The sequence below is a fragment of the Tripterygium wilfordii genome, chromosome 11 (assembly GCF_013401445.1).
Source record: "Tripterygium wilfordii isolate XIE 37 chromosome 11, ASM1340144v1, whole genome shotgun sequence".
Taxonomy (NCBI): Eukaryota; Viridiplantae; Streptophyta; class Magnoliopsida; order Celastrales; family Celastraceae; genus Tripterygium; species Tripterygium wilfordii.
Genome location: NC_052242.1, coordinates 12,792,483 through 12,815,347, shown reverse-complemented (window position 1 = coordinate 12,815,347; position 22,865 = coordinate 12,792,483). Strand labels below are relative to the sequence as shown.

Sequence of the window (22,865 nt, the reverse complement as noted above, 5' to 3'; positions counted from 1 at the left end):
TAGTGGGCTTACGTTGAATCATTTTGTACCAAAAGCAAGGTTAGTCAAATTAATTAATTAAACAAAACTCGAATAACATATAAATCACTTAATTATAATATTACTTCTTTTTTTTCAATGAAGTAATTGTCTGCTTCCAATTTCGCGTAGATGATCACAAAGTTGTGTCAATTATATGGACAGCACAGTTGAAACGATTTATCCCCAACCAACTCGATTGGTAACTCAAATTGATATGTTGTGCTAAAATTCTCATCCCGCTTTGAATCCGAGAATGCATGACCTTTTTTTTTTCTGGGTCGTCTCATTTAATAGTACATACTTGAGTCCAAAAAATGCATTGTTGAAGTGAGAGAGTATGTAGTTATAAATCATTCGGTTGAGTTATGTCAGACCGATGAAGAAATTAAATGATCCGGCCTTGTAGTGGCGCCAGGGAGGATATCCACTAACAGAGACCCCTAACTTGAGGAAGTGATGCCAAAATATGTAAGCCAACAAATATAACATGAAATTAATCGGATTTATGTATGTGTTTTTTGAGTGTAGGGCACGAGAGCAACCGATGTGATGGCGATTCAAATGTAAATATATATATGGGGACTCTCTCTCTCTCTGTGTCATACGCTGTGCATGTGAAGGAAATGGGGGCTAGTAGATTTCCACTAGTGTAAGAATATCTCATGAGAAATGCACACACGGAATCCAAATACCTAATATGATTCCATTATTCCTCCCCCCAAATTGTTGGGATTCTTTAAATATTCTTCAATTCCCTGAACTAGCTAGCTAGGGTGAAATCATGGATATATTCTTTAATTGTTTTATTGTTGTTTTATTAATTACTTACGTATGTTAGGCTCAGTTTGTCTCAAAGGAAAATCAAATTTTAGGAAAATTCATAATTTAATTTTCCCCTGTTTGAATGAATCCAGTAGTTTGTTTGTTGTATATTTTTATAAAATACATGCTAAAAAGAACTATTTTTGATAAAATAAATCCATGACTTTCTAAAAAATTATTTTCTAAAAATAACAATCTTACAGATTCTAGTGGTTTTTTTGTTTCAAGTGTCCCAAATGCTGAGATGGATATACACGATTTCGTCGGGATCATGTTCGTTCATCTCAGCATTTGTGATATATGTAACAAAAAAACACCGATATTGTTAACATTTTTATTTTTGAAAAAAAACCTAATCGAGGAAGGAAAGCATATGCGTTTTTCATTTTCTGAATTGACAGAATTGCAGAGGTTACGAAAATGCATGCATTTCCCATGCCAAGACTGTAAAGATAATGCAAGCTATAGTGGTTAATACATTAGGTACTACGCAACCTCAAATTAAATTCCGTGAAAGAATTCTCAGCACAAAATAAATAATAAACAGATTAGGATTGGTCATGTATGTCACGCAATTGTAAACACACACAACGCACTCACAAAGGTTGAAGTGCCTAATGTCTATCTTTCATGTATAAAAGAATTTCTTATAGCCTACATGTACAATCACAATATTCTGAGTTATATATATATATATACACACAGAAATTCTCCTATGTGGATCAAAAGTGTGGATCAATGTTGTGGACTTGTTTTTCAACCATAGATGTGATGGGTCTCATAGTAAATGTGTGGCACCCACTTGTGTTGTGTTTTATTACAACCATTGGATCTCAAATGACAAGTGAGATTCACTGTTTTGAGTCTCCCATGTTCCAAATCAACGGTAAAAACATAGATCCACATTTTAGCTTCTTCCTCTATAAATATATAAGGAGAGATTTGATTCCAAGCTTCATTCAATTTAACTTTATTCGATTGATTAGTTGACTTATTAAATAATAGTCTGAAAATAGTAATTGTCCATCCCACTTGGGTCACTAGTTAGAAAATGATTCCTAGCCCTCTTTTCACTTGGGAATCTCCAATCCCCTTGGAACGAAACAAAGTATTTTCCTTCAAAATGTCAACTTGGTGTTAGACTTAACTAATTAGACTATAATTTGCATGTGCTTATTTAACTATAACAGTGTGTGTAGTGTGTTTATATTCGATCCTAATATTGATCCATAGCACCATATTGAGGTGAAATCTTTCTTTTAAATCAAAGATTTATAGTGAATAATATGCTATGACCTAATTAACTCCCTAATTAATATATATAGAAATTTTCAAGTGCGGACGTCCATAACTTAGTAACTTGCGCACTCCATTTTTTAAGTGTTTTCAAAAGTGAAATGACAAATGGGGCCCACTGCTTTCAAGTCAATGGTGAGATTGAGGTGCGTAAGTTAATATAACTTGCGGGTGTCCGCATAAGAGAATTCCTATATATATATATATGTAACATGTGATTTCTTTAAGGTTAGTGACTCGTAAGGGATAAGCAGCCTCATTTTGTTGCTTGTGGCCAGATCAATACATCACTGATAGCTCAATTGCACCTACTACAGATTAATTGCTCAGGACCACTATTTGGGAGCTGGTAATGACGGGGAGAACAGATGTGTCTTGAATAAATGAAGATTAGTGTACAATTGATGGAAACTAACATATTCATGATATATCCTTGTACGAAATTATTTGAGCTTGTGGTGTTGTCTATTATACACGTTTGTCGAAATTTCAAGTCCGAGCACTCCAACAATATTGTTCTGCCTGAACCCGTGAGATTTTGTTTCTCTAAGACGTCTCACTTAATAGTGTTTGAGCTTTATTTATAAATCACTTGACAATGTTGAACCAAACCAACCAAACCAATGAATTTACCGAAAAAGTTTAACAAGTTAAGACCGCCTAACATATTGTTTGGTTAAATTTTGCAATCCTGTCTGAACCACAGAGTATAGCAATATTGATTTTAACATTGTTCCCAAAATTAGGAAACATGTGTTAGGAATCGACTGTCAACCCAAAAGTTAGTAGAGAATTTTCCTTCTTTGAAAATTATTGATTTGATTCATGTCGAATTTGTACATAAAATTTTCATGTGTCGACGCATAAATTTAACCATTAATTTATCGATGTTGCACCTTAAATATATTTATATCTCGAGAAAAGTCTCACATCGTAAAAAATAAAATAAAATCCAATATGCATTTTATAAGTTCATGCATTTCTTTGAATTAGAAAGATACGTCTTAAAACGGGAACCCTAAAAGGTTTTGGAAGACCAATCAAATTATTTGATAGTTACCCACCGACCCATGAAATTTGGAATGCCATGTAAAAAACGAAGAAAAAAAAGAGGAGAAAAAGTGTCTCAATTCTCAGATGAAGATACATTATCCAATTAGGCCACCCAAAAATCTGGGAAAATAAGGCATTAATCATATAAAAACGAATATTTTAGATTTGTCCCTTTGCTACCCCGGTTAACCATCCCTATAATTCAATCGCATTTACATTATTATCCCCAAATTAGGCCAAATTGGTCCCTTCTCTAATTAATTTCATATTGGAGAAGTTGAATGGGGTAATGAATTCTTCTTCTTCTTCCTCCTCAATGTTGTCATTAAGTTCAATTGTTTTTTTTCACCCAACTTGTATCCTCTATTAGCTCTTTATGACACTAGCGGTGGACTAAATGGCGAATGTATGAGCACAAGAATATTATTGTTTCGAGTGGAAATTGAACTTGAAACTCTTGAATTCATACGATTTGGCCTCAAATAAATTCACCAATTAGATATCATCCAACAAATAGTTTTCAATTGACCATTTTAACCCCCAAAATGGTTCTAACAACGACTTTTTTCCACCCCTATTTATGTTAACTATCACTTCGATTCCATATTCTTGGAAATGATGCCCTGAAAATTGGAAGAAAGTAGTTGGCTGATGTTGTCATCTTTTGGTGGTCTCAAAAGCAATTTATACATATTACGAGGGGCATTTTTGTCTTCTTGATGAAAATAAGTTGCTACATTCTGCGTTAATCTGGTTTGCGATTTTGGAGGTGAAAATGAAAAGAGTATGTCAAGAAAAATATTTTTATGGCATTATCATTGGGCAATGTTTGGACCACATTATGACATCATTGGTTTTCTTGGCCTGATTCAATTAGAGTAAAAAATTACAAAGAATAAATAATACTTAGATTACTGAAATAAATATTAAAATCTATATAAATGAAAAAATAAAATTATTTTTATGTGACAGATTTAATCAATAATAAATGAAATAATATAAAATAACATTTAAAATACAAATCATTATAATTATGGAATATTGTCGAAATTAGTATTTATCAAAAAGATATTATAATTATTTAATTAAAAATATATGAGATTTCGTGATCTTTAAAAAAGATTCCTCTTTTTTTGGAAGGAAATAAAATTCTTATTTGAGATGAATCCAGCTTTCAGATTAATTCCACCAACCAAATATAAGAAGTATTGAAATTTTTTTTTCTTATTCTTGAAAATTTAAATTACGCGAGCCAATTAGCCAAACAAGCCTTCCAATCAAGGATTCTCACGGTAAATACAGATTCTTTCCTACACATTCGGACCCTATATATACCCCCGCCACCCACGTATGTTGCTCGGGTCACTGAAAGCCGAATCATCGGAGCTCCGTTTCTCTTTCTAAAATAAACTCTTTCTATCTCACTCTCTCTCATAAATGGCGCTTCGGAAAATTATGCTGAAGCGACTTCATGTCAGTTGCAGAGTTATAACTCCGACTCTAGAACATTCGCCATTCAGTCCCTCTCCGTACTCGGAGAAATTTACGGTACCCCCGAATGCCGCAAAATCAAACTCTCACCGGGAATATATGTCATCGCCGGAATCAGGCGAGAAAGGCTTTTTTCGGCGGTTCTTCCACCGTCAGTCGGTGACGAAGCTCCCGGACTTCCTCACCCTGCCACTAAGGGATAAACTAAGAGAGAGCCTCAAAGGCGTAAACATTACGGGGGATCGGCTGCGGATCGACGACTTGCCGCCTCCGGTGCCAGTAATCGGAGATTCTCCGTTCGGTTTATCAGTCCAGGACGCGAGAAAGCTGATGAGGCTGGCGCAAGTTGAGAAGCTTAAAGCGAAGCTTAGAGAGATACCGGAGAGCACGATCTCGTACTCCGATTTCGTTCAGATCTGTGTGAACGATTGCGGCAACGAAGATCAAGGCGTTGATTTTGCCAAGATGTTAGATCAGTCCGGAAACGTCATCGTTTTAGGCAACTCGGTGTTTCTCCGTCCTGAGCAGGTAAATTAAATTAATATTTCCGGTCATGGAGACGCTAAATTACATAATCACCCTTGTCGTCAATGACGTGGTAATGAATTAAATGCTAATTTGGACTATTAATTACAGATTGCGCAATCAATGGAACGCGTGATTTCCCAATCGTTTGTTTCCCAAAATGACCCTAGAAGAAAACAACTTGAACAAATGGAGAACCAAAAGGCCTTGATAGACAAAAAGGCCCGGGCTCTTGTCAGAGGTGAGCTGTATTGTGGGCTGGGCTTTTTGACGGCCCAATTAATGGCAGCGATGAGGCTTACTTTCTGGGAACTAAGTTGGGACGTCATGGAGCCCATTTGCTTCTTCGCCACTTCCCTTCACTTTGGCATTGGATACCTTTTCTTCCTCAAGACCTCAACGGAGCCCACATTTGAAGGCTTCTTCCGGCGTCGTTTTGAGGCCAAGCAGAAGAAGCTATTTAAGACCCACAACTTTGATATTGAGAAGTATAATGAGCTTGTGAAACTCTTCAACCCTAAAAGTCGCCATGGCTTGGGAAGCTCACAGCAGTTTAAATCCGACAACCATGGAGGAAGTGGGTTTCCATCGTTGAAAACATGCTAGTTATAGTTTTTAGTATAGTGAATGACAGAAAGAAAAGCCGTGGAGATAGATTTTTGATGATGACGACAAGCGTTATGAACGACTGATTTCCTTTCCTTCTAACTAGATGATGAAGGGATGCAAACTTTTTTGGGCCACCGGTCTTTTTAATCAAGCCCATAATTTGTTGTGTCATGTCTGGCCTCACTTTAAAGGGTGTTGGGCCATAGCTTGTAAATTTGGATTTTAGGCTTAGAACCGCATACTCGATGTTTTCAACAGTTGTGGGCTGGGGGTCTTATCTTTGCTCCCAGGCCCATAGTTGGTTGTTCCTTGCAAACAATATAGTAGTTGTTAACTTGGTATTTTAGTGTATTGGTCTTTTCGGTGGTAAATTTGTAAAAGTTTACATTACAGATTTGAATCCGTGACCTTCGGCAGGCAGGGTGTCCTTGTTGGCCAATGACTACTAGTGCAAGTTGAGTTTGCGCTCGAGTCTGGGCATCGGTACTTGTTGATCATAGTAAACAAGTGCGGCCCAATTAATTTCTCCCCAAACTTGAAAAGGGGTCAAATCCGGTGAGTTTTATTTGCACCACACTATCTTCAAATCACATCCCATTATATTTACACCCCATATTTATAATGAAAGTTAGAGTTGTTTTCATTAATTGTCTCAGCTTCGTGATACTCATCTTTTCATTATTTGCCTCAGCTTCATGATGCTCATCTTTTGCTTCAGCTCGAAGTGATTTGTCAATGTGTAATGATGGAATTAACAAAACCCTTAAACCCTAAACTAATTCAACTTTAGTAAATTAAGAATCTGATCGTCCCTAAACTGATGCAAGCTCACAGATCCAAAAACAAATAAACCTTAAAAACTCACCATTGTGATAGGGCGGAGATGGCCTGCTCAGCGACATTGTAGGGTAGGGAGGACGGGTTTGCAAGTCTATCGTTGAAGGTTTGGGGTGGGGTGGAGTGTGATAATCCTAAACAGATGGTCAAAACTAAGTTGACCTCATATCTATCAAATCTAACCCACAAATAAGAAACGCTTATTTGTTCACGAAAACTGTTATCTTAATTTGCTTGTCTGGGTTTGCTTTTATTTCTTTCATTTAATCTAAATTTATATTTTCATTTCAACGTAATAAATATGCATTCCATTGACAATGTGATTCATTTCAAAAAGGGGGACAGTAATAGCTGTATGGTGACTGGAATTACAAGAACCAAGTTAATTCATCCAACAAGACAAGAATCTCACACTAAATTCAACCCATATGACTACAAACCAATGATGCATTCGAGGATTTTTTTTATAGAAACAAGAAAATAAATAAAGCTATGTGTTGGCCATGTCCATGAAAATAGAAAAAAAAATAAAATTTCAATGTACAATATGCTGTATTTGGTACCATAATAAACCGTCGGTGATGTACAAGTTTGGGCGTGAGCTCTTGTTGAGAGATGGCAAGAAAATTGTGATCGGGGATGTCATGACGCGCATTTTCACACCGATAGTCATACCTCTAGCCGAAAGCTGAATACAGGGTCTTTACCTAGAGATGTAAAGTGGGCTGGGCCAGCCCACTATCGACCCATCAAATATTAAATAGTGGCCCGATACGCTATATCTGAAGGGTTGGGTTTCGTTGACCGTTTAAACCCTAAACCCATCCTAAAATACTTCACCATTCATGGCGTTTGGCTAATGTATATACCCGATGATGTTGTTCCTCCTTATCTTAACAATAGCAGATGCATTAACGTGGAACCAAAATTGTCAGATTTTATTACGGTTGTGTTAATGTTTTTCACTATTAGGGAAAGACGTTGGCTTCGATTTTGCCTGACATGACTACATATTTACCAATTGTTGTGTAATATTGTGAGATGAAAGCAAGTGTGTGTTTTGATAATCTTGACCACCATTTACACTATTTCTTATAAATCGGACACTCGTGAGAACACTGCACAAATCGAACCCAAATAATTCGAAGGGGTATTGTTCGCTCTGGACTTAATAGCTGCACGGTTTTATTCTTAAAAATGCCCTCTTAGTTGAGATGGATTAAATATTTACTTGGTGACTTATACTTAACCGATGTGGGAGACAAGTTTTAACACTATTTTAAAATTGGATTACGTATCACATAACAACAATGTCCTTTTCGTAAATTCTCAAGAACGGTAAGATAATGATTTCATAGTGTATGGGTCAAAAATCGTCCAAATAACACAGGCCCACGAGTGCCTCAATCGACAATATTAGGCCCACGAGAGTCTTAGTCAAGCAGGCTCATGGCCCAAAATCTGATTGATAATGCTAGATTCATGAGTGTTTTAGTCGAGCCCGATAGACCCAAGTAAATTGACAACTAGACGCACGAGAGTCTAAGCCCAGCTCAGAAAAGACCCATGAAAGTATTGAGCTATGACCAAAAGGGCCACAAGAGCTTTAGAAATCTACAACGAAGCCCACAACGAAGCCCACAAGAACTTCAATCTATAATAAAGCCCATGAGAGCCAACTCTAGCAGGCCTATAAAAGGCCCACATACTCCTAAAAGCCTCAAAGTCCATGCTAACAGGAAGCTCCCTTAAGGGTCCTCGAGCCCAATGAAAGACCAAGGCCCACTAGTATGGTCGATATGTGCCAATCACGAGACACACAAGCCTATAATACATTAGGTCCCATCCTCATTAACCCTCTCAACTACTCGAGGTCTCTCTTTCTCTCTAAAAGATATTCACTTCTCTCATTACAAATTACCCTATCGGTTTTTGAATTGATTGTCAGAGCTTTCCCGACCGGCATCACATCGGTGTCCAACCTTCCCGATCTACTTTAGTGTGATCTTGTAGTATTGTCGAAGGTCTCAATCCACATTTCATTTATTGCAGATCTTTAGGTCTACACATAGTACATTTATATTTTCAAATAAGTAATGGTCATTACATTTTAACCATGCACATGTTTTTTTGTTCGTTTTTCCTTGAAACATGTAAAATAAAATAAAATTATTGTACACCATTGTTAGCTAAACAATGATGTAGATACAATTATTTACTCTACTTCACAATGTTCTATTGGGTTATCTTCGGCTGGAAGTTGGGCTTTGGTTATGGGCTAATCATGCAAGGAAAGGCCTCAAAGCCCATGTTGGGTCTAACTCAAAGCCCCTTTACTAGTTGTCCGTGGCGTCCATGGTCCCAAGAACAATGAATGAGATGTCGAGGCTGATGAAGACAAAATCCGTCCTCCAAAATATTCTTAAACATAACGACACGGGAAATGTGTGTTTTGCAAAAAACTATGAAGCATTCGAGGACTTCGTAGAACAAGAAAATACAGCCTAGTGACGGAGGGAGGACAAGTTGACGGAATTAAATAAAAAAAAATTTATTGTATATATACATATATAGCGTTCGATTTAAAAAAATTGTCCTAAGAAATTAAAATATATTCAGCAAGAGCAACTGAGCAAGGTCTTATTATGTTCATCTAATGTTGCCTGCAGCTTCAACCACCGACAGGGCAACAACCCCTGTGTTCTGACCTCGCGGATTTAGATCTGAGATATTATGATTGAATTAATTTCCCACCTCAACTAAGCTACTATTTTCTTTTATAAATTTTCTTCCTATTATGTAAGCAAATCAAGCAAGTATTCAATTTAATTACCCCAAATCAACCCAAAAGTTTCATGGGTTTAAATTTGCCGCCAACAACTCCTCAGGCGAGGTGATTAAGAATTAAGATATATATTTGAATTGGTGGGTACTCAAGTTCGAACCCTTACTCCCACTTACCTTGTTGTAAATCCACACTAACAATATTGTCCGTTTTGGGTTGTCCGATTCCCGTGGATACATCGGGTCCGCACGGCTTTGTTTCTCCTTAGACCAAATAAGTGGGATAGACCCAACTCACTCAAACCTAGGGAAAAGCCTTGTTGGTGGTTAAGGGTGGGTTTGTCCTTACAAACAAGGCATTAGTGCCCACATCTTTCGATGTGGGACTTTAACATTTCCCCGCACTTGTGGGTTGGGTTATGCCAGACTCAACAAGTGGAGTAGAGGTCATATCCAACTGGATCGAATTGCTTCGATACCATGTTGTAAATCCACACCCCCATACACACCAACGATATTATCCGCTTTGGGTTGTCTTATTCCCGTGGATACATCGAGCCCGCACGACTTTGTTTCTTCTTAGGTCCAAATAAGTGGGCTAGACCCAACTCACTCAAGTCTAGGAAAATGCCTTGTTGGTGGTTAAAAAAGGCCTTAGTACCCACATCTTTCGATGTGAAACTTTAACATACCTAAAAAAAAAAAGGGTTTAAACTTGCCTCCAAATATAAACTTAAATTGTGATATCACCAAACTTTGTTTCATTGTGTGTCTGGGTACTCACACATATATGACTTTTGAAATGACGCCAATCAAGACTTAATCGAATTTGGAAGGTGATCAGAGCATGCATGCAATTGCATGTGCCACATTGAAGCTCTATACATGGAGATGATCGCACATCCTAGCTACTAAGATATATAGAAACCCTACAAAGTGATAAAGTTGATTAGTCACGCGTCTAATGGCATTGTGTCTTTCCAAATATGAAATGTAGTCCAGGTATTGTATCGCCCATCCATGTAAAATATATAGAGAGCTAGTACCCATCATGATTTTCTTACCGATGAAACAGAACTCTATTTTGAGGATAGGATTATCTTTTTGTCCTTTGGAAGTTTCAGTTTTGTCATGTAATACCATATACAATTAATATGGATTTGGACTCTCAAATTCGTCAAAATTTGAGAGTTACAAATTACCCCAATCTCCACTCTTCAATTAATCCAAAGACATTTAATCAGCCACGTACGTAGCCTCTACAATGGCAAGACATGGAGTAGAGAAGAAGAGAAAAACGTTGTACAGGTTTGAAATTTGAAACTGTAATTGGGAGATAACCCTAATATTGGTGATCTACGTGGTTGATATATAGCCTTTGGATTAATTGAATGGTGCGGATTAATTTGAGAGACTCAAATTTTGACGATTTGTGAGTCCCAAATCCATAATATATATAGCTCAAAATGTTTGTTAGTTTATATGGATTTGTCATTAATATTAATGGTGATTAAGCTCTAATTTTGTTTCCCTATCAAGCATCAATTACTTAATTAAATTCACATTTTTTTTGAAAATAATTTCATGGCCTCTTTGGGAAGTATTGCTTAATTATCAAGAAATGATAGATTGCGACTTAAATTAAATTCACATTTTTTTTTGAAAACAATTTCATGGCCTCTTTGGGAAGTATTGCTTAATTATCAAGAAATGATAGATTGCGAAAGGCCAATGTGACCCAACATATTATAGACAAACTTTTTGTGTAATTAGATTAACAACTAAATGGTATTTATACCAATATTAGCAAATGATGTGATCCAACCCAACAACTTACTAATAAAATATAAAGTTTAAAAAGTAGTTCTAAGGGATCACAACTTTATTGGCTATCCTCGATATTGAAAGGTCCAAACTCCATATGCGACTTTATTGGCATGGATGAACGAACTTTCTTACCCACCAACTTTACATTATTAACATGAAAAAAGCAACAGAAGATATTAGTTCAAATCTATCTCACCCAACCTCTTTCGAGAAAGCGCCAATACATACATAATATATATATATATAGACAGAAACTCTTGAATCAAAAGTATAAACCAACTTTGTGAACTTAAAATCCAATGATTGTAATAAAACATAACAAAAGTGGGGGCTATACATTGTATTAAATAAATTAACAACATACACATAATATATTTATGTATATATATATATATATGTATACAATGGATTAGGAATAATGAAGAAAAGTCAACGGATTAGGTTCTCAAACATTTTTTTTTTGTGCATTAGGTTATCTCAAACCCAAAAAAAAAAGTGTGGGTATGGATCTTTGTCAAGCAAGACAATTGTGATTATACATAAATTTTTTATCAAAGGAATAAGAAGATAGGACAAACTTAGGTTAATTAGTTTGGCTGATAAAAAACTTGTCTGTAATGCTCAATATATCAATTCAAATTAACAAGCCTTGTACAATGTCCTCGCAAGCGGATTATATGATCAGTTAAGATCTTTGTTGAGATACTCCTCACATTGTGGTTGGTTTATTCATAAAGACATACGAAAGGCCTAACAAGTGATCCAGATGAGTGGATATTTGTTTTTTTTTTTATAATCGAGTCTAAGCTATGATACCATGTTATAATTTGAAGGATTTGAGAGATGTGAAAAGAGCAAGTAAGGAGAAAAAGAAGAAGAATAAGAGAGAGGCTTGACCCAATTCGCTCAAGGTACGTATTGTCTAATCTGGATAAGACCCACGCAATTTATCTTTTAAAATATGGCTCAAGTGGTTAGAAGTGAGCTCATACTTAGAAATCGCACCAAAATTATAAGCATATAAGGTTTGGTTGATCAACCATTACCATATATAAAAATACAACACAAAACTTTGTTTAGTGAAGTAGATGAGTTGTATGTCAAACTAACATTTTGAATAATCTAGCAGGTTTGACCATCTTTGATGTGAATTCTGGATTTTTTTTTTAAATGGGATTATGTAGGGAAGGTTGAAACAGGAAGAGAAAAAATTGAAACTTGGAATCTAAGTTAGATGTATTACATATACCAAACTTTAACTACTTCTTTAAAGTGTATATACATATATATCTATATTTTTGAACAATGTCCATTATAGAAACTCTTTTGCTTTTGTTGGATTTCTTCCTTCCCTTCCCTTACATCATCCAAATAGGTATTTTTCGGAAGAAAAGTTGCATTGCACGTAAGGTCACAACAAGGGGAAATATAATAAGAAAGAAAAAATAACATCTTATATATGTCATTTTATTCAATGTTCATATTTACAAATCAAGCCTCACTTGTTGGAAAAATTGTCATATTGCTTTTTTTAATTTTTTGATTTACTTTTTTTTAAATACTTTATTTCATCACTTTCAAAGTAATTAGGTGTTTCGTGAGAAAGTCACTTTCAAACTAATTAGGTGTTTAATATTTGAAACTACTTGACGTTAACTTAGTTGGTTATCTCTCTGAACTCAATGCATAAAGAATCTCGTCCGAGGTCGGGAGATCGATTCTAAGCTGGCGTAGCCAAGTTTGTGCGTGCCTAACCCGACTCGAGTTTGGGCTTAGTGGACTGTGCAAATGGCATGTTTGTTGAGTTGTTCTCGGCAAAAAAGATGTTCATATTTTGAAATTACAAGGGATATGGTTGCAATGAGATAAAATTTTACAGGAATTTTTTTTTTTTGTGAATTTTAAAACTATAAGGGCTGGTTTTGAAATTAACCCAAAATATAAGCGTACGGGTTACATTTTCACCGGGCAAGACTTAATCCCTCTTATTATAGCTTAAATTAAGTGGATTTCAAATGGTGGAGGCTTGAACTGAACATTACCAGTATTTAAATCCATTTTTTTTAATTTTATACTATGGTTCGTTTGGTTCAGTAACATATAAGTTGTTTAAAATACTGTAACAAATTAAATATAAGGACATTATGTAATTCATTATAAATCAGAAGCAATCAATTATCAAATTGTTATACATTTGAAGGGTTTTCGAGACATATTCAATCACGAGACGTGGTGCATATCTTATTTGAAATACTCTATCAAACGGAGCCCGAGGAATTTTAAATAAGGTATGATTGCACAGTGGAACCAATTGCTATAAACAAACATGACTCATGAAGAACATACTCTTCATCATTGTAGGACCAACAAGCTTTATGTTCAGTCACTTGACTCTGCTATCCAGCAATAATGTGTTCAAATGTCATTTTTTTAAAAAAAATTCAAATATAACATCAATTTTTATTGTCAAAACAGAAATTCTTGAGACAAATTTCTGTATGATAAAACAGTTTCTTATGCAGCTGCAGCAGATGATTATTTATTAGTTATGACAGTTGCAGACTGCAGACCTACCAATTTGGAGTTGAATTCAATATTAAACATCACCATACACTACCCAGTCACAGAAGTCGAAATAAATTTTCTGATTTAATTAAAAATCAAATAATAAAACAAGAATTATGATTTTCTCCAGCCAATGTTTTGTTTTATCGATTGACCCACATATTGCTTTTTATTGACTTATTTGTCATTTACGATGCTTAAGTCAATTATGGTGGAACACTCGACCCATTTGTTGGAGTTATAAGATAAGGATAATGTGTATTATTTTGAAAATTAGGGTTCGAATTCTCCTTTATCGTTTTGAAAAAAAGAAGTCGTTATGGTGGAATCGGATTCAAATACCTAATTTAGGTTCTAAATTTTGATAATTATTGTTTGTGTTTATTTGGTTGTTTGGTGGAATCAGTCAAGGATATTATTCGTCCACTGAAGAATGTTTGTTTTAAACATGTCTCACGGTAATATAATTCTACAACCACGCTCTTAGAAGTTAACAGAAGCTCCTCTGGAAGTTAACATAAATGCCCTCGAGATCAAAGTATATCGTTGATATTTTGTCAGGAATGTGATCCAAAGTGTTGACGAAAGGTTTCGAACTTATAATTCATAGGGTTTACATAAAATACCAAGACCAACTCAGCCTCCTCCTTGGGGTTTCTATTTGAGTACTGTTATTCTTCATATTTTCATATAAATTTTTTCTTATCTGATCCTCTTGTAATTATTTTTTAATTATTAATTTCATTATGTTTTTACTATTTTTAGCAACTTTTCATATGTAAATGGCATTTTCGTAGTTTTATTCAACATGAAGGTTACTTTTATTTTCTGTTCTGATATTTTTTTACTTTCCCGATAACTTTATCAGAAATAATATTTTTCTAAATAAAACAAACTTCCAAAAATATAAACAAAATGTTATCAGCTGCACCCACCCCACCTATCTGTTTGATTTTCCATCACAATCCTTTCTTCTTCTTCTCCACACTGTCACTGTATTTTCTGTTCTCCTGTATTAAAGAGAGAAAAAGACCCAAACCCTTCAATTTACAGTCAATTTGAATGGTTCATTGAGATTTGAGGGTTTCTTTCACGTTTTTTTTGAATCAGTCTATAAAACTATAGTTCTGAGAAACCTAAGAAATACTCTCTCTTTGTTTTGTTTGTCTGCAAGTGGATCCTTCTGCTGATTCGAAGCGGAGTCTGCTTTATGAACTCCTCATTCATGCTCTGTTTAGTGTCTTAAGCTGTACATTACATTTTCGGGCGAATTAGTTAGATAATCGAATGCTAATGGGCCTGCGGTTTTTATCGATCTCGGAGTCGATCGGTGAATCGCCGGCGATTTGATGGAAAGGAAAGGGTTAGTGTCAGAGTATTTCGACATTTCATGGAGGTTACACTTCGGCGCCGTAATTCATGTGCCATTCGGACGATCCGCAGTGATTTCGGATTTGCTGTAGTTGTTCTCGAGGTGAGCTCTCTCGGATAGCTGTGTTTTTGTAATTCCTCTTCAATTTGGGAAATTAAGGGTTTTCGTGAGCTTTTTTTTGGTTTGTTTGTTTCGTTCTTAATAATTTGCAACAAAAAAGGAGTCTTCTTTACCTTCAATTTTTTTCCTTTCTCTTGGAACTTACGGCAGTTAGGGTTTGTCTGCGAACTGTTGATTAGGAAGTTCACATCTTTTGGAAATTTGGTTTGCTTCTTTCCTTAAACAGTTCATGAGCTGGGCTTTAATTTTCTTAAGAAACTCTATTTTTTGGAAAAAGTTCTGGACTCTAGACCAGATGATATGAGTAGAAGTTACGGCGCTTACTCGACTCCTGTGTATGAGGTTCCTGGTTTTATCCCTGTTCTCTGAATCGCAATGTTCAGATCTGCTGCTTTTCTTAGGGGAAACTTGTTACAAGTCTATCTCTAGGTTAAATTTCGGTTTCTGTTTGTACTGCAATGGCCTTTTGTGGTTCTAGTGCTTCTGCAATTTGTTGTTTTTGGGAATTTTAATTTAATTAACGTGTGTTTATTTACTCTTCCACAGATTGCACTGGTATTGTTGTGCTGCAATGCAAGAATTCAAGAGTACTTTCCGCAGTGGGAAGTCCCTGAAAAGGGAAGTGAACACATTGTGTCACATTCATGCATCCATGATCAGATAGTTGAACAGTGGAGGCGACCTGGTTACAAGGTGCATTCTGTTACCCCGCAAGTTTATGAGAGGTCTATTTCAGAACCACTTCACCGAAAAGGAAGGGCACTGCTTGGGGTGCCTAAAATTCCAGTGAAGCAAAAGGATGTAAAGCAGCCTATCAGAATATACTTAAATTATGATGCAGTAGGCCATTCGCCTGACAGAGATTGTAGAAAAGTCGGTGATATTGTAAAGGTGGGTGCTACAATGTAAAACTAGGCATTGACAGATGCATAAATGAGCAATGGTCATAATTTGTGGCCTTTTTCTTTTCATCTTTTCAGCTTGGAGAGCCTCCTCAAATTTCTGTGCCTGGCGTTCCTTCTTGCAATCCTCATGGTGATCCTCCAATTCTTAGTGACTGCTGGTACAATTGCACTCTAGATGATATATCTGGGGAAGATAAAAGACAGCGCCTTCGCAAGGTTTTGTTTCACGCATGTTTCTCTCTTATTAGTTATTAAGCCGTTATAATTCAGGAGTGTTAGGTGTATCGTGGCCAGTTCTTTTTTGAGCAGTTGGCAGCTGATATTGAGGGTTGAATTGCAGGCTCTGGGGCAAACAGCAGACTGGTTTCGGAGAGCTTTAGCTGTTGAGCCGGTTAAAGGGAACCTGCGGTTAAGTGGCTATTCTGCTTGTGGTCAAGATGGAGGTGTGCAACTTCCACGTGAATATGTTGAAGGTATCCCCATTGCTACTGAGTGTCTTCTGATGGATCGATTTCTTTTAACTATTCTGGTTTCCATTTACAATTTTTTTGCATATTACAGTCTTCTAATCCAAAATTCTCTCCAGAGGGTATTACTGCTGCAGATTTAGTGCTGTTGGTGACTACAAGACCTACCACAGGGAACACTCTTGCTTGGGCAGTGGCCTGTGAACGTGATCAATGGGGCCGGGCAATTGCTGGTAATCACAGACATTTAAGCTGCATACTTAGGCTTAATTCCGTGTAATATTGAATTCTAAACTATGCAGCAATGGTTCCGATCGTATGCAGGACATGTTAATGTTGCTCCTCGCCATTTGACGGCTGAAGCAGAGACTTTACTTTCAGCTACTCTCATTCATGAGGTTTGTCAAGTGTTACATGGCTATCTTTGGACTAGTATGTGAACTACATTTTCTTTTTACTGAGTTGTACACTTGGCACTTTTGATATCGTCCAGGTTATGCATGTTCTTGGTTTTGATCCCCATGCCTTTGCCCATTTTAGAGATGAGAGAAAAAGAAGGCGTAGTCAGGTAAATATGGACTTGTATTGGGTGATCCGATCGCAATACAAATAGCGAATAGTGTATTGATATTGGTTTTGAACCACTACATTTTAATTGCATGCCACAGCTCATTGATCCTGATGATACATGAATAGCATTACAATTGTCAATTTTACATCACTGATTAAGCTATATGTTATTACATATTTTAAATAAAAATTTAGGCTATGTATTTTCTCCGCATTAGCTACTCGGTTTGTAATTCAAACTTGCAGTGCTCTAACTATTTTCTAATGAGATTTTTAAACCAATAATGACATCTCCAGTGATAATAAAGTTGATTGTTGGCTATAATAGTTTATTCTATTGCATTCTTCATGTCTCAAACTCATTGTTTATTTGATCCCTTGGATATCGTCCAGGTTGGGTTTTTTTTTTTTTAAACCTTGCTGCTATTTGTCATCTCTGTTTGCAGGTGACTGAACAAGATATGGATGAAAAGCTTGGCCGGATGGTTACTCGCGTGGTCCTTCCCCGTGTCATTATGCACTCTCGACATCATTATGGGGTGATTTTTTTTCTTATTTGTTAAACAGGGAATTGATCCGGGAATTCTCTGGCTGTTATAAAAGTTTTGAAGTTACATTTCATTGATTGAAGAGTTTTTACTGGCAGGCATTTGCGGACAATTTTACTGGTTTAGAGTTGGAAGATGGTGGAGGTCGTGGCACATCAGGTTTTGTGTGTTTTTTTTTTATAATGATTTTCTTTGTTTTATTGTGATTTTCTTTTGCGGCCTGCATGCACTTATTGGTATTTGGTTATGGAGATATTTATTACATTGGAAGTGGTATGAACATTTGCAAATATAGAGATGTGTGGAAATGATCCATCCTATTTCTTTCTTCTTCTTCTTCTTCTTTTTTCAATTTTTAGAAGCAAGATATATAATGGTTTCTGTAATTTTTTTCCCTTTCATTTATACTAGGGCAATGTTGAGCTTGAGATAGTGTTACCTGTTAACATTTATCTGTGTACTTGTCTACAGGTTCTCATTGGGAAAAAAGGCTTCTGATGAATGAGATCATGACGGGGTCAGTGGATACCCGATCAGTAGTTTCCAAAATGACCTTGGCTTTGTTGGAGGATAGTGGATGGTACCAAGCAAACTATAGCATGGCCGACCATCTTGATTGGGGTCGCAACCAAGGAACTGACTTTGTCACCTCTCCTTGCAATCTATGGAAGGGGGCATACCATTGTAACACAACCCAATTGTCAGGTTGTACATATAACAGAGAGGCAGAGGGTTACTGCCCTATTGTAAGTTACAGTGGGGATCTCCCTCAGTGGGCACGTTATTTCCCACAGGCTAATAAAGGTGTGCTCTTGAGTAGTTATTTTTTGTTCTCATGTCGGACATAGTAGGGATATGGAAAATGCTCTAATCATTGATACTTATTTATGCTGTTCCAATATTTTGTTAATTTTAATCTAAAATTGAAATTCTTTACGGATCGAGGCCTCTTAAGTCTTGATTTTTTTGACATCTCATCATCACAAACCATGCTTTAATACTTCTTTGGGTATCTGTTTTCAATTGAGATGAGACATCGTTTTTTGCTGTATCGTTGGCTGTCGGTAGTGGCACCTTTGGAGCTTTTGCATTGATTTAAAAGCCTTCTTGTAGATGGATGTATTATTTGTCCATTTTTTTCTCCTAGACTGCTTTGCATGTACCTGTAGATCCTATTACGATGCATATAAGCTTGATCTTATACTCTAATGTTGTCTTTATGTGAACAGTAGTTGCTTCTACATTAACATGTTATGATCATTCTTATGTTTTGGAACTTGAGTTGGAATGCTGTTGACTTTTAATATCTTCCATCACAGGGGGACAATCCTCATTGGCTGATTATTGTACGTACTTTGTTGCCTACTCTGATGGGTCTTGCACGGACACTAACAGTGCACGGGCACCTGACAGAATGTTGGGTGAAGTTCGTGGGAGCAACTCCAGGTAAGATTTGTCTTACCTTTTTTATAGGACCTGGTGAAAGAAGACTTCAACTAATATCCTAACGAAATTTTTTTCTTCCACCAAATTTAGGTGTATGGCCTCATCATTGGTACGTACTGGGTTTGTACGCGGCTCTATGACCCAAGGAAATGGTTGTTATCAGCACCGATGTTTAAATAACGCATTGGAGGTAGGTTGGAGTTTTTTTTTTCCCCCTGTTGGTTGGTACCTTATATGCAGAATTCTTTTTCATCTCATGTGCATGGTCGATGCCCCACATTTGAGGCACCAATTTTATATCAACTTTCATTTTAGCTTCCATGATGCTACATATGCTTGCATGATGCTACATATAAAACTTTGCAAGCTTCAAACAAACAATGTCGTGTCATGATGACGACAAGGGTTTCAAGGTTAAGATGTGTAGCCCGAATATAATGAAAAGCAGGTTGAGTTAATTAATAAAAGGATTGTGTGGTAGTAGTGTTAAGTAAAGCCTGTAATGTGCTCCTGTTCGGTTGATAAGAGGATATTAATCTCAAGAAATACCTCATTATCCAAAATCTTGAAGTTAGCCTCTTGGAAAATAATTGGCAATTCCTGTTTTATAGATGAATGCAGGGTTATAGTATCAGAAGTTTTTGCCTACTTCTAACTGGGATCGAGCAATTTATCTCGCATTTAGAATATTAGATGCCAGCATTTGATTGGACGGGCAATTAGAGGTCTTTTCAGTTACTGAATTAGATAAGATGGGCCATGGTGATTTTTGAGTTTTAGTTAATCACCTCTTATATTACTACAGTTATAGTCAATGTGATCCTGGTCATTCTTTGTTCAGGTTGCTGTGGATGGTATTTGGAAAGTATGTCCTGAAGTTGGGGGGCCTGTTCAGTTCCCTGGATTTAATGGTAATTATTCTGTTTACTGATGATATGATTCTGTAAGAACCAATTCACCTTCTTACTATCAACATACCTTTTACTGCAGGTGAACTCATATGCCCTGCATACCATGAACTCTGTAGCACAAGCCCTGTTTCTGTGTCTGGGCGATGCCTTAACTCATGTAATTTCAATGGGGACTGTGTTAATGGAAGGTGTCATTGCTTTATAGGGTTTCATGGATATGATTGTAGTAAACGTAAGCTCTTAATCCTTCATTTTACTAATCTTTAGCATGCAGATGTAACTTATTCATTTGTTTGTTGTATTTTGTGCAATTTTAAAGGTTTGCCCTGCATTTTATGTGGAAATGCCTTGTTAAATCAACTGAGTTATAATGTTTTTCTGCAGGATCTTGCCCTGGAGACTGTAACAGGCATGGAAAATGCCTTCCAAATGGGATTTGTGAATGTGGTAATGGGTATGCCGGCGTTGATTGCTCGACAGGTAATGCATTGACTTGGCATCATTCGCTAAAGTTTCCACAAGTATTAAGTTGGACGTAGTTCGGTTCTTGATGGCATTTAGCTTCATTTATACTTTCATAATGATGCAATCATGTGGTGATTAACAGGAATGTAAAAAAGGCCATAATAATTGTCTGTTTGATGCGTCAGTCGTTATAGTATTACTGGCCTTCATAGGCCTTTGCTTTTATGGTTCCTGTGAAGTCATGTCCATCATAATTATATCATCATCACTGACTTGTTTCCAAACATATTGGGGTTGACCTTATGAGCATGCGAAAATTGATACTGTTTAATTTTTTATTATTGTGAAGTTTGTGTTATAATAAATGTATTATTATATTGCATTGTTCTTTTCTATGTCTGAAAATTATCCTTGTATGACATGCAGCTGTTTGCGACGAGCAATGCAGTCTTCATGGAGGGGTCTGTGACAATGGAGTTTGCGAATTCCGATGCTCAGACTATGCTGGTTATACATGTCAAAACAGTTCCATGCTTATTTCTAGCCTTTCAATTTGTAAAAATGTGTTGGAGCGTGATATATCTGGGCAACACTGTGCACCTAGTGAACCAAGTATACTTCAGCAGCTAGAAGAAGTTGTTGTCATGCCCAACTACCATCGTTTGTTCCCAGGGGGCGCTCAGAAATTATTTAACATCCTTGGTGGCAGCAACTATTGTGACACTGCTGCTAAAAGACTGGCTTGTTGGGTAAGTAAATCTCATTCGTCTCCTAAAGCTTTACTTTTCGTTTTTGTTTGTTTACCTTTACTCCTTCCTCTTGTTTGGATGCTACTCATTAGAAGGTTATTTCTTTCTTTAAATTTGTACTTTTCGTTTTTATTTCACGCTAAGACATGGGATTTAACTGAACAACTTAGAATAACAGAGCAAGAGCTACTGATTCCATGAGAGTGACTGTGGTAGAATCACTTGCTTAATCTGGTTGGCATATTTAAAGTTCCTCTAGTTAAGCATGGAGTCTTTTCTCCAGCCAACTCCAGTATTAAGTTTTCCCATCCCATGCATAGATCAGCGTGTCACAATGATAGTTTATTCTCCGTTCAACTTTAACATTAGTCAAACTAAATGTCCTAGCGATAGGTTATTCTAAATGTATTTGCTTATTCTTGGCAGTGAACATGGTGAAATTTTTTGTATGTGATATTGGTTTTCAATTATTTTGATTAACTAATAGCTTTGGCCCCAATGACCAGATCTCTATACAGAAGTGTGACAATGATGGCGATGACAGGCTTCGAGTATGCCATTCAGCATGTCAATCGTATAATTTAGCTTGTGGAGCCTCGCTCGACTGCTCAGACCAAACCCTTTTCAGCAGTGAGGAGGAAGGCGAAGGTCAATGCACAGGCTCCGGTGAGATAAAATTATCATGGTTTAATCGCTGGCGTAGTTTATTCTCAGGCAATGATTCCACCATAGGAACATCTGTACAATATAGGCAGCTCTAGTTTTTCTTTTTAACTTTTTTCTGCCCCCTTAATTTTGTCGTGTAATTTCTGTAGGCCTTGATTGTAGAAAATTAAGATGTGGCACGTAAAGTATGTGCCCTAGATGTAGGGTTTGCGCGTGTTCAGCCCGAGAATGCTGGGTGGAATTGGCTTTCGAAGAAAGCCCGCTTGTAGAGAAATTTGAAGTGTACTTGAAAAAAAAGAAGAAAATCAAAGAAAAAATTGTTGATATGAGTGATTAGAGCGAGGTTCGACCGTATGCATCTTAAGAAAAATCCTTATGTAAATGTATTCTTCTTAATTGTTAATCTCTTCTTCCTGATCGATGTTAGATATTTGAAAGACTTGCTACTATAGGAATGGTAGGATGCATGGATGAATGCCAATGCTTCTTAACAGTCTGAAAATTATTCTATGCATTAAGCAGGGATAGCTGCTGTTTAGAATGCCAAGTTACTCTGATACTTTTTTGTTGCAGAAACCTAATCAAATTCGGGATTCGTGTATAATCTTAGCATTAGATTTATGCTTTCAGAGTTTGGGACAACAAACAAAGTATGTTCTCCAAAATGACACTATAGATTTCTCACCAGTTATTTCTTCTTCTTTCTTCATCTCACTCTCCTTAAAACCTGAAGGTGTCTGCATGATTTGGCTTCGTTGTGTGAAAATCTTCGACTGTGTTTGTGGATAATTTGCAACCTATAGCGTTCAGAGTTTA

General features: G+C 36.5%; 2 protein-coding genes across 2 annotated transcripts; both read left to right on the top strand.

The window, feature by feature from the left end:
• Positions 1 to 4,440: 4,440 nt before the first annotated feature.
• LOC120008936 (calcium uniporter protein 4, mitochondrial-like) lies at positions 4,441 to 6,186 on the top strand. Its single transcript, XM_038859324.1, has 2 exons — positions 4,441 to 5,211; positions 5,320 to 6,186. The coding sequence occupies exons 1-2, from the start codon at positions 4,630 to 4,632 to the stop codon at positions 5,812 to 5,814; spliced, it is 1,077 nt and encodes a 358-aa protein (XP_038715252.1). The 5' UTR covers positions 4,441 to 4,629; the 3' UTR covers positions 5,815 to 6,186.
• An 8,579-nt stretch (positions 6,187 to 14,765) lies between these two features.
• On the top strand, positions 14,766 to 22,479 carry LOC120009481 (leishmanolysin-like peptidase). Its single transcript, XM_038860094.1, has 17 exons — positions 14,766 to 15,304; positions 15,869 to 16,213; positions 16,303 to 16,443; positions 16,568 to 16,700; positions 16,814 to 16,927; positions 17,019 to 17,092; positions 17,188 to 17,262; positions 17,711 to 17,803; positions 17,911 to 17,971; positions 18,284 to 18,616; positions 19,132 to 19,258; positions 19,349 to 19,448; positions 20,100 to 20,169; positions 20,249 to 20,401; positions 20,554 to 20,649; positions 21,061 to 21,383; positions 21,890 to 22,479. Exons 1-17 carry the CDS (start codon positions 15,221 to 15,223, stop codon positions 22,142 to 22,144), a joined length of 2,577 nt encoding a protein of 858 aa, XP_038716022.1. The 5' UTR covers positions 14,766 to 15,220; the 3' UTR covers positions 22,145 to 22,479.
• The last annotated feature ends 386 nt before the right edge of the window (positions 22,480 to 22,865 follow it).